Source organism: Haliotis cracherodii, unplaced genomic scaffold (genome assembly GCF_022045235.1).
Source record: "Haliotis cracherodii isolate W230 unplaced genomic scaffold, xgHalCrac1.p SCAF_1, whole genome shotgun sequence".
NCBI classification, from domain to species: Eukaryota; Metazoa; Mollusca; class Gastropoda; order Lepetellida; family Haliotidae; genus Haliotis; species Haliotis cracherodii.
The window spans coordinates 56,725,074-56,737,252 of record NW_027266264.1 but is presented as its reverse complement, the minus strand read 5'-3'; the positions used below and the strand labels follow the sequence as shown (position 1 = coordinate 56,737,252).

Genomic DNA, 12,179 nt, shown 5'->3' with positions numbered 1-12,179 from the left:
GTCTCCCATGGTCCAGTGTCAGTATCCCATGGTCCAGTGTCAGTCTCCCATGGTCCAGTGTTAGTCTCCCATTGTCCAGAGTAAGTCTCCCATGGTCCAGTGTTAGTCTCCCATGGTCCAGTCTCAGTCTCCCATGGTCCAGTGTTAGTCTTCCATAGTCCAGTGTTAGTCTTCCATGATCCAGTGTCAGTCTCCCATGGTCCAGTGTCAGTCTCCCATGGTCCAGTGTCAGTCTCCCATAGTCCAGTGTTAGTCTTCCATGATCCAGTGTCAGTCTCCCATGGTCCAGTGTCAGTCTCCCATGGCCTAGTGTCAGTCTCCCATGGTATCCCATGGTCCAGTGTCAGTCTCCAATGGTCCAGTGTCAGTCTCCCATGGTCCAGTGTTAGTCTCCAATGATCCAGTGTTAGTCTCCCATGATCCAGTGTTAGTCTCCCATGATCCAGTGTTAGTCTCCCATGGTCCAGTGTCAGTCTCCCATAGTCCAGTGTTAGTCTTCCATGATCCAGTGTCAGTCTCCCATGGTCCAGTGTCAGTCTCCCATGGCCCAGTGTCAGTCTCCCATGGTATCCCATGGTCCAGTGTCAGTCTCCAATGGTCCAGTGTCAGTCTCCCATGGTCCAGTGTTAGTCTCCAATGATCCAGTGTTAGTCTCCCATGATCCAGTGTTAGTCTCCCATGATCCAGTGTTAGTCTCCCATGGTCCAGTGTTATCCTTCCATGGACCAGTTTTAGTCTCCCTTGCCCTCCATCGGTACAGTGTTAGTCTCCAGTCTTAGTCTTCCATGGTCCAGTGTTAGTCTCCCATGGTCTCTATTGGTACAGTGTTAGTCTCCAGTGTCAGTCTCTCATGGTGCTGTGTTAGTTTCTCATGGTCCAGTGTAAGCCTCCCATGGTCCAGTGTTAGTCTCCAGTGTTAATCTCCCATAGTCCAGTGTTAGCCTCCCATGGTGCAGTGTTAGTCTCACATGGTCCAGTGTTAGTCTCCCATGGTCCAGTGTTAGTGATTGGGTGGTTTTAATGTGGGACATGACTGAATGTGTAGCCATACCTTTAAGGTGTGGATTGTTGCCAAAGCAGTCAACTACTGGTTTCCACATCCCAGATTTGTTATAAGGCTCCATGATTTTGCTGGAATATTGCAGACTGCTGCGTAAAGTGAGTGAGTATGGTTGTACACTGCTTCCAGCAATATTCAAGCAATATCATGGCAGGGACACTAAATGGGCTTCACACATCGTACCCATGTGGGCTGCGTAATGCAGCACTCACTCAGTCATTTCACCCTCTTATGGCTGGGATGTTGAACTAAAGACTACCATGTGTCAGTGGTAGGCTGTACGGGACTTGGGGTTGTATACCACAAGACAACCGGTATACACGACTGTTTAGCTCATAAACTCCTGTACTCTCCACTACGGTCACTTGGAACGTATTTATCTTTCTTACCTACAAGGCCAAACATATCAGGGTTCATAAAAATCATATGTGCCTTTGGGTCAAATCACGTCATGAGGCAACAATATATTGTTTCCGTCATGAGGTCGGAATGACGTCACACTAGAAATGTTGTCATAGCTGTATATTGTTGACATCATTCAGCAAATTGTGGTTCCGCTGTTGTTGCAACTTGCTGTCCTTATAGGTAAAAACTAAAATTTGTCGGTATTAAGTGGAACATTATATTAGCTTTCGCTTGGGAAATACCGGAATTTAGACACTCGTGTTGTAAACAGTGTGACATGATAACGAATATAATATCCTCTATTTATGTTCACAAGTGACAAATACCTTGTTTTCTGTGAAATTTATTTGTGTGACAGTTAAAGTGTCAACTCAAAGCATGAACAGGATTAAACATGGTAGAACAACCAAGTGATGTCACATCAAACCTTGTTATGATGTCAGTACAGACTGACCACCGATTTGTGTGGATTTTGTTGACTGGTCAATGAGATAACTGGATTCTTTGACTATATTGATAATATCTTTTTCCAGGAAAGGTGTATGTTCAGGGGAGTGGTGCAGGATGGCGGCCCCAGACAGGTGTGTGGGTGGTGATTGTTGCTGTATGTGTGCTGGCACTGACGAGGTGATGATGTACATCGCAGGACTCCAGGACATTCGGGGGCTGAATGGACAACTTACCACCAGGCTTAAACTTACATGCTCACTTCTGGCTGTTGACAATGTTCAGCTGTTACTGTTACTGATTGGGATTGCCCTGTGATTGGCACTCATATCAGTCTATGAACTAGATTACACATGCACAGATATATATATTATCATATGCTGATTTGAGTGAATCAAGTCAAATAGACGGTATTGTGTGTCCTTCGTTGTCAGAAATCAAAAATCAAATGGTATATGATAATTCCAGCATGATTTGAACATTCATCAGTCATCGCATGCCGAAAGTTCTACTGATGTGATTGTGATGTGAAAGTCATTCAGTGTTGGTCTCTTTGCGTGGCTTTTAAGCCAACACTGCTGGAGGCTGCAGAGACACAAGGAAAACACACAGCTGTATCAGGGCAAGTTCCTAGGATATCTCCAGGACCGCTGTTGTGATTTTGGTCTGAATCAACAACCATCTTGACTGGTCGTCATCTGCTGTCTGTAATGGCTGCCAAGCTTGACTTGTGTCATGGAGTGTTGGTTGACTCTGACTGAAACAAAGAGGGACTGTGTCTCAGGTTCCATAACACCATGAAACAAGCCAAAGCATACAAGGGACAGTGTCTCTGGTTCTGTGAAGTGTAGGAAGGACTTTATCCATAATGCAATGGAGAAATGCCACATGTGAGATTGATGCTGCTTTGCTCTGTGACAGTTTCCTCTGCATATATCTTTGTGAGAAGACCTTCAAAATTATTTTATGATGTATGATCTGATGAATGCACATTAATCATCAACACACTGAATCAAGATGGTGAATCTTGCAATGTCTGCAGTGAAACATCCTTGAGACATCCATAGGTGTAGCGTTTTAACATGGATACATCTGAGATCTGATGCTGTTTGGGTTTTTCAAGGATAAAGAAACCACAGGATTATTTTCAGCATGACCAGAATGAGTTGGTGTCAGTGTTAGAACGAATCAAGGAATACATCTGTATGTTTCAGCAGTAGAAGGAGCTGAAACATGACACTTGTACATATAATCGTGGTCACAATGTCGTGTATATATCTCAATATGGCAGAGACATAGATAGATCCAGCATAATATCAACTATGAACTTCAAACGCTTCATTGTATCTGCTTCTGTGTGACATGACCTGTTGCCATGCAATATGACATTATCTTTGCCATGTGTGGAAATGACCTATTGCTACTATTTGTATCCTGACTTATTGCCATGCATTGTGACATGACCTATTCTTATCCTAACTACATAGGTTATATACTGACACACAGCTGCAGATTCTGATGGGAACAACACAACCTCTGTGACATCCAATTTGGCCCCCATATCAAAGACCTGGGAATAAGAGTTGTCTCCCTTGCAAGCCAAAGTTTTAAATATGGCTGACAACCGAAATGGAATTTTCAGAATATTGTGTAGTTAAACCTTTTGTGATTATGTGCAATGATATTATGTGTTCATATTCTTCTCTGTCTCAATGTTGATACAAACACGATCAGCATCAATGGCTCATGGGCTGTATGTCATGAGGTGACATGGAATTACCTCCCTTGCATTAGTGATACATTTATAGCATCGGAACAGAAAACTAATTTTGTTGCATGTATAATGTCTTATCTCCAATTGTCTAGTCAGATATGATCCGATCAGATGTAGTTTGTGAATGCGGTGTGATTTCTGGTATTATTTGGGGTTACTTACTCAGGACCACAATAATCATAATACAAATGTACAAGCGTTTGTACCCTTTCATATAGCTACTGACATCTCTCACACAAAGGTTGCTGTAGAGGGTGTTAAGAACACTGTCTTTCATATGAAGACAAAGTTGACTTTGGATTTCAACTTTTTTATTCAAATATAAATACAGTCAAACACTGTTGAGTCGGACCGAAGTAAATACTTTGAATTATACAAGGTTTGACATAACTGAAAGTGATAAGTAAAGAAGGAATAAACAGAGACAATCGTAAGTTCAGGACATCGGTGTTTGACTAGTTGAAATCCACAAGTCAACTCTTGTCTTCATTGAAGTTTCTAAAATGCCAATTAAAGTTACTGCCTTTCATGTGATTGTAGCTCCATTAAAGGAAGCCATCTATCAATATCCACAGACTTGAGTCAATGTATCTCTCAAAACAAACCAGCTATTTGGATAAACATTCCTGTTTCTTTTATACAGCAGTAAATTGTACTGTTTTCGCTTTGAGGAAAATCAAAAATCAAACTTTATTGTCCCGACTAATGATACATTTAAGCCTATAAGTAGCTGTAGTAGTTTGGACATCTTGGCTGTTTGTATCTGAACACTTAGTACAAGGACTTTGGATAGAAAAATACCATGATTCTAATAATCAGCACCATAAATGAAGGCTCAGATTTGGGACTATGCACCACTTGGAATGAGTGCTACAGTAAGCTACAGTTATAACGAACTCAGAGGGACTACTAATTTTAGTTCATTTTATCCGTCGTTCGTCATACGCATTTTGATGTCGGACATGTATGGTTCTGCAGTGTCAGCTCATCTGTTGATAGTTTCTGCATCACTTGCTGTGGCTTAGTGTATGTAGTGAAAGGTGACATAAAGGTGCACACTCCAGTCCCCTGCCAGTCTCATGCATAGAGCTTGATGAGCCCACCATGGAACAACCATGTTACCACCATTTCACAGAAATCAAAATGTTTCACCTGAATAGTACCTGGCGTGGTTGCTGTCTAAGTGCTGGCTTGGTATGGTAGTGACAAGATCAGGAAATGTTTTACACATCCAACACAGGTGTAGATTGTATTAATCCAGCCTAAACCGAAATTTAGCGGAAGTCAATCTCAGTCGTCCTTTTTGTATTCATTGTCCTGTATTATCCTACTTAGCAGTTTATCAGTGTCTTCATAAGATTGTTCAATGGCACCAGACCAATTTTAAAAAAAAAAAATTCACATTTTTAATGTCAAAATAACAAAATTGATATGAATCTTGTTGTAGAATTTATGGAAATTTGCAGACCTTAAAATACAATGTTTCAAACATGTGACAGATCTGTAAAACAAGTAATTAAGTTAGTCTGGCCTTAGGAAACAAAGCATTATTGTGAAGCATTTTTGAGCAGTGTAGCACGAAGGCAAAAAGAATTTGTTCTGTCTCCTACCTAGGTACCAATGAAGCAGATTGTCAAATGATGTTGATTGCATTACAGGAGTAATGATGAGATGGTCGTAAACATCTTTTCATAAGTCATATATTATACATCATAATTATATGCAGAATTGCTTCCCTTAATGGTGCCAGGATCAGCTGGTAGCAGGGTTGATGATCCTAGATCTGTCAGTTGTGAATGTCAGTTGCCTAAGTTTTTTTTAACTTTCCTCCTACATGAAACCAGATACCGGTTATATGAGTGAAACCAAACTCACTCACTCACCCACCAGGTTAATGTGACAAGGCCTGATCAAGGATGAAATGATGCACCTTCACATTCATCCTCTGTCATCACAGCATCAGGGTTTGTTTTGCATTCTTTACAGTATTTATTCATCCTGAAAGCATTGACCTTAAAGAGGTCCTTCATCAAGTTCGTCAGTGGTTCAGTACATCAAGTGTGAATGAGTTGTCTCCGTGTGAAAGACATTTTATCTCATATTTTTAATGTTTTAATTTGTTGGGGATCATATCGTATCCAAATGACAACTGTCAGTGAACATTCAGTCAGTATTTCTTTCTGTGAATAACACCATTACATATCTTTGATTTTAAGGTCTATTAAAAATACAAGACAAAAACAGACAAAAATATAGTTTTATTTACTTTTAACTGTCCATTTCTTTGCTAATGTGCAATTTCTGACTGAGAGATGTTTGGGGCCTGGATACTTACAACCCTTGTAGCTGTTGACTGAAGTTAATATTGTTGATTTGTGCCAAATCCTTGTACAAATGTGAATAATTGTAGTTTGGTATGTAGCTTTCAGAGATTCAACTTTGAATAGTTTTTTTGTAAATTGAACACAGTCTTTCTTTCAATGTGCTTTTTATCACAGTATTTACTTTGGAATCAGTATGAAAGTCCCATTATTAGAATTCCATGTTGAACTAATGTGTCACCGGCCTAGGCCATGATAACACAACTGTTGAGGATTTGTTTGAGGGGATGAGTGACAAGTATAGTGATACAGGGATTTTCATTATACAAACTCACTTGGGATTATATCATATCTTTCATGGTAGTTTCCTTTCCAATTACATGTATTTGGACAATTATATCTGGATGCAGGTTAAGGGGTTGAATCAGTACTAGTAATGTTTGGAAGCATTGTCAGCAGACTGGCTGAGGAAAGACTGTAATAGTTAAGCCTCGCTGTGCAAGACGTGTGTGAAATATAAGAATGTCTTTATGTTCAGATAGGTGATCTTCAGTATGAGAATTAAATGCTGTGTTTCATTCATTGAAGATATTGCTTGGTTACAGATGTACGTTTCAATTTATAGAATAATCTCTTCCTTTTTTTCCCACTGAGGTGCAAAATTCAGCAGGGGTCTGACTAGTTATGAATGGACTCGGAATGGAGGCTGGGATTTTTGCTAGACAAAATATTTTTTCAGTGACTGTTTCAATACTTTAAGTTTTAGGGGGCCAAACAATTGATATTTTTTCAGGACATCCAGTATTTGCTGTGAACAAGTATTTTTTTAAAACCTGATGCAAAATTATTTTTTCACGTAGTTAATTATTCCAAAGAATATTCTTGATTGATGGCTGCTTTTTAGATTTCACCCTACTTATCCTTAAATAGTTTGCTTTCAGAAATAATGTTTGGCATTTGAAAAAAAAAACTGTAAAAAAAGTCATTAGAATCAGTTTGCAAGGTTACGTTGTCATATAGGTACAGTTATCGAACATTATTATTGAACACAGTATTAGTCAACATTAATAGTCTTGGTTATAACAACTTCTTTAGGAATTGACCTTATCAGCAGTAGAAGTAATTTTGCAAGAGACAAATGGCCGTGAGATATGTTCATGACCTTAACAACCTTTCATAGGACATTCTTCTATGCGATGACCAACCTTGAAAAAAAGATTTTTTTAAATTTGTATGACAGTCAGTCAGTGTTCTAAAAAATGAACTAATCTGAGACAATGCAGTTGTAAACAATATTGGTATCTTGTATTTGTGCTTAATCTCGCCCCTGTCACACATGCAGGCATTGTGCAATACTGTGCTTGCCTTATTAATGACCCCATTGCGCATGTTAGATTGACGTCAAATTCTACACTTATTTCTCATTGTTATGAAATATTGTTCAATTAAAAAAGGAGATTCAGCCATTCAAATTTTGAGATGGCGAGTTGAAACTATGAAGTTTCCCAAGATCATACACAGCTCTATCACGAAGTGGTCCAAGGCCTCTGTAAGGAGTGCTTGATAACGGATACATTTAATGTTGCTGTAAGGTTTAGTTGAAATTGTTGAGGAAACTGTTTTACTTCCCATGTTAACTGACTTAGCAATATGTATGTTTATGATACACATGCTGGCTCAAGGCTGAACTATCAAGATGATAGTTGACAAAAACTGTAGTGTGTATAGTTGTATTTGAACATTAACTCAAATCAAAATCCAGTGTCTTTAAATTTGATTGCTGGATAATATTGATTTAATATTTTCCTGTATGATGTAGTGTGTCTTGTCTTCCATTGTTTTTGTCAATCATGTCGTATTCATTTATCTGAACGGATGTAAGCCTCTCCCCTAAATCCCATGAACCATGTGGAGGTTCCAGGTCTGAGGACTAAATGCTTGCCCTAAGACCTTACTCCAATATCAACCAGTGAGGCTGCTTGATGTTTCTAGGTGTGTCATCGTATCCTGATGACATGGATCATTGCTCATGCTTTCTGTCACTGGTTTGCCTGGTGCAGACTCCATTATTATAGGCTGCAATGATATAGCTGGCATGATGCTGGCTCAGGGGGATAAAATAACATTCACTCACTCACTCACTCACTCCATCATGTGTGCGTGGACGCCATGAAGGGTGGACAGTTGAGCTGCTCGTGAGCCATGTTAGCCTGTATAGAACATATTAGTCATCACCAATGTACCATGTCTTGATTCAGTTGTAGGCTGCCATTACACTTACAATATGTCTCCCCCCACCTCAGTGCTAGGCACCAAATTTCTGCTGTACCTAAAGCTATATTTCAAGACTTCAATTGACATTCAATAACTGTTATAAGGTGTAGTTTGAGATCGGGAAAACAAGTCTGAAGATGCAGGCAGGCTCCCCAAAATGTGTCCTACTCCAGGCCAACCTATATTTTATTTCCTAGATTTGCCCACTCAGCATTTTAGAAAAAGGGCTTTTCTTGTTTCTAAAAGCTTTTCCAGGTAAGCTCTGTTAACATAAGTTGAAATTCTAAAGTGACAAGGTTGCAGCAGTGGTCTCATTTTTGTCACGATAATCCTTACCCGGAATGATGATATGAATGAATGGTGGAATGAAAATGTTCACAATGGGTTCACAAACCATAGTAAATTTAGGGACTATGGGATTAGTGGCAGTTTTTAATGGTCTGTGGAGAGGTCAGAGGGAGAAATTCTCAAGCTGAAGGAATAAGTTTGTGTTTTATAATTGATCTGGTAACCGTTACTTTTGCTGCCAAGATGAAAATAAAATTGTCCTGATGGGCAGGATCTGTGATAAGATTGGGAGTGAATAGCGTCAGGATGATAGTTAAAAATGTTGATATTAGGGCACTGTTATGTTTTGAATGGACACAAAACAGATGTGATTGTTTTACTTTTGTTTGTTATGTCCCAGCAATTTATATCAATGTTTTTCTTGAATTGTGCAAATATTTCAAGAATATCTAGTGCATGATGTATAGCTACTAACTGCTTAGTGCTATTAGTGTATTCCTATGTGTTATGTCATTTACCATCAAATCAAAATGGGGGCGGTCGGGTAGCCTAGTGGTTAAAGCGTTCGCTCGTCACCCCGAAGACCCGGGTTCGATTCCCGACATGGGTACAATGTGTGAAGCCCATTTCTGGTGTCCCCTGCCGTGATATTGCTGGAATATTGCTAAAAAGCGGCGTAAAACCATACTCACTCACTCTCTCACTCACTCACTCACTCAAATCAAAATGAAGACATCCATTATAAGGTCATTTCAATGTTTCATTGTGAATCATTTTACTTTTAACATAACATTAATTGTTTTCCCTCTGTGAAAGACACATTGGGTGTTAACTGCTCAAATGATGATGCCATGAATGAGCTTATACCCTCCAGATGTTTCTCAAATTTTAACTTCATGATCTTTGAGGGTGAAAAAACTCTTTTAAGAAGAGTATGTGTTGTATCCTCTGACAGTATCCTCTGGCTTATTGACTGCAGTCCTTCAGGATCAAGAGGACACACAAAGCTGTCGTAAACAGCAACATTTAAATAAATAGACATTTGGAGTGGCCTAAAAAGGATTTTAATCAAACCTTTCCTTTCTTGGACAAATCTCAAGAAAATGTTTCAAAATTTAGTTTGTTTTTGTTGCCAATTGTTTTTCACATACTACCAATAACCTTTACCATGGATCTATTGATTGCAGAATGATGACAGTTTATTTCACCTTAGTGCTATGTAGTACACTGTAGATTTGACCATTTTAACATAGAGACTTGTATGATACATTGTAAGGTTTTATGAGGTACTTCTCAATTTTAAATATCACAAATACTGTACCAATAACAATATTCATATGACCTAATCGCATGGCTTTTCATCTGTATTGTGAATCGTCATCTTTGGGTTTTTGTAATATAACACCTTTGACACGGCCCATGTGATGCTGAAGGTGTGCATGGATGATCCAATGGTGGTACTTACAAGAGCTTTGAAATCCAATGTTTTAACACTTGCATCACCTGTATTTTAGTTCAGTTTGTTTGTTCCGTATGATGCTACTCCCAGATAAATGCTGGTGAGCTTCAGAGGTATGGTTGTATCTTTCTGTATGCACAAGATTTGCTATACACTTCTGTTTCAATGGTAGAACATCTTAGATCCCTATTATGGCATGACTTTAGACTTTGATGGCGTTCTGCTGGCCGGGTAGGCACCAAGTAGTGCACACACAGCAATGTCCCATCCAGAAGCTGCTGTGGCTGTATGGGCACTGTACATAGACTAGGTGTCATCTCATGCATGTACTGCAAACAATGCTCTCAACACATCTGTCATTTGGAATAAACAAGTGTTTTATAGACATACTTTACTGTGTTATTTGTTAGGCTACAGAGATGTGAGAAGTGAGTGATTTTGTTTTAACACCACTTTGAACAGTTATATCATGGTGTGCCAGTTTAATGTGGGAGGAAAACTTGCTACAACAGGCTTCGGGAATCGAACCCGGGTCTTCGGCGTGACCTAACTGCAGTACTGAAACATCACAACGTCATCAGTCTCCTGTACATGCTGCATCACTCACTCACTCACTCCAGTGCCCTGACTGCGGTACTGAAACATCACATCGTCATCAGTCTCCTGTACATGCTGCATCACTCACTGACTCATTCACTCACTCCAGTGCCCTGACTGCAGTACTGAAACATCACAACGTCATCAGTCTCCTGTCCATGCTGCATCACTCACTCACTCCAGTGCCCTGACTGCAGTACTGAAACATCACATCGTCATCAGTCTCCTGTCCATGCTGCATCACTCACTCACTCCAGTGCCCTGACTGCAGTACTGAAACATCACATCGTCATCAGTCTCCTGTACATGCTGCATCACTCACTCACTCACTCCAGTGCCCTGACTGTGGTACTGAAACATCACATCGTCATCAGTCTCCTGTACATGCTGCATCACTCACTCACTCCAGTGCCCTGACTGTGGTACTGAAACATCACATCGTCATCAGTCTCCTGTACATGCTGCATCACTCACTCACTCACTCCAGTGCCCTGACTGTGGTACTGAAACATCACATCGTCATCAGTCTCCTATACATGCTGCATCACTCACTCACTCACTCCAGTGCCCTGACTGCGGTACTGAAACATCACATCGTCATCAGTCTCCTATACAATGTACATGCTGCATCACTCACTCACTCACTCCAGTGCCCTGACTGTGGTACTGAAACATCACATCGTCATCAGTCTCCTATACATGCTGCATCACTCACTCACTCACTCCAGTGCCCTGACTGCGGTACTGAAACATCACATCATCATCAGTCTCCTGTACATGCTGCATCACTCACTCACTCCAGTGCCCTGACTGCGGTACTGAAACATCACATCGTCATCAGTCTCCTGTACATGCTGAATCACTCACTCACTCACTCCAGTGCCCTGACTGCAGTACTGAAACATCACATCGTCATCAGTCTCCTGTCCATGCTGCATCACCCACTCACTCACTCACTCCAGTGCCCTGACTGCGGTACTGAAACATCACATCGTCATCAGTCTCCTGTACATGCTGCATCACTCACTCACTCCAGTGCCCTGACTGCGGTACTGAAACATCACATCGTCATCAGTCTCCTGTACATGCTGCATCACTCACTCACTCACTCCAGTGCCCTGACTGTGGTACTGAAACATCACATCGTCATCAGTCTCCTATACATGCTGCATCACTCACTCACTCACTCCAGTGCCCTGACTGTGGTACTGAAACATCACATCGTCATCAGTCTCCTGTACATGCTGCATCACTCACTCACTCACTCCAGTGCCCTGACTGCGGTACTGAAACATCACATCGTCATCAGTCTCCTGTCCATGCTGCATCACTCACTCACTCACTCACTCACTCCAGTGCCCTGACTGCGGTACTGAAACATCACATCATCATCAGTCTCCTGTACATGCTGCATCACTCACTCACTCACTCCAGTGCCCTGACTGCGGTACTGAAACATCACATCGTCATCAGTCTCCTGTACATGCTGAATCACTCACTCACTCACTCCAGTGCCCTGACTGCAGTACTGAAACATCACATCGTCATCAGTCT

The 12,179-nt window shown here is 40.7% G+C and overlaps 1 protein-coding gene across 4 annotated transcripts in view; it reads left to right on the top strand.

The window, feature by feature from the left end:
- The window catches only part of LOC139479650 (limbic system-associated membrane protein-like), a 135,152-nt gene extending 124,759 nt beyond the window's left edge, over positions 1-10,393 (top strand). For all 4 annotated transcript variants that reach the window (XM_071262506.1, XM_071262499.1, XM_071262514.1 and 1 more), the window contains one exon: positions 1,999-10,393. In XM_071262506.1, the coding sequence (XP_071118607.1) occupies positions 1,999-2,096 (98 nt within the window). In that variant the 3' untranslated portion in view covers positions 2,097-10,393. The remainder of the gene's footprint in view (positions 1-1,998) is intronic.
- Positions 10,394-12,179: the final 1,786 nt, after the last annotated feature.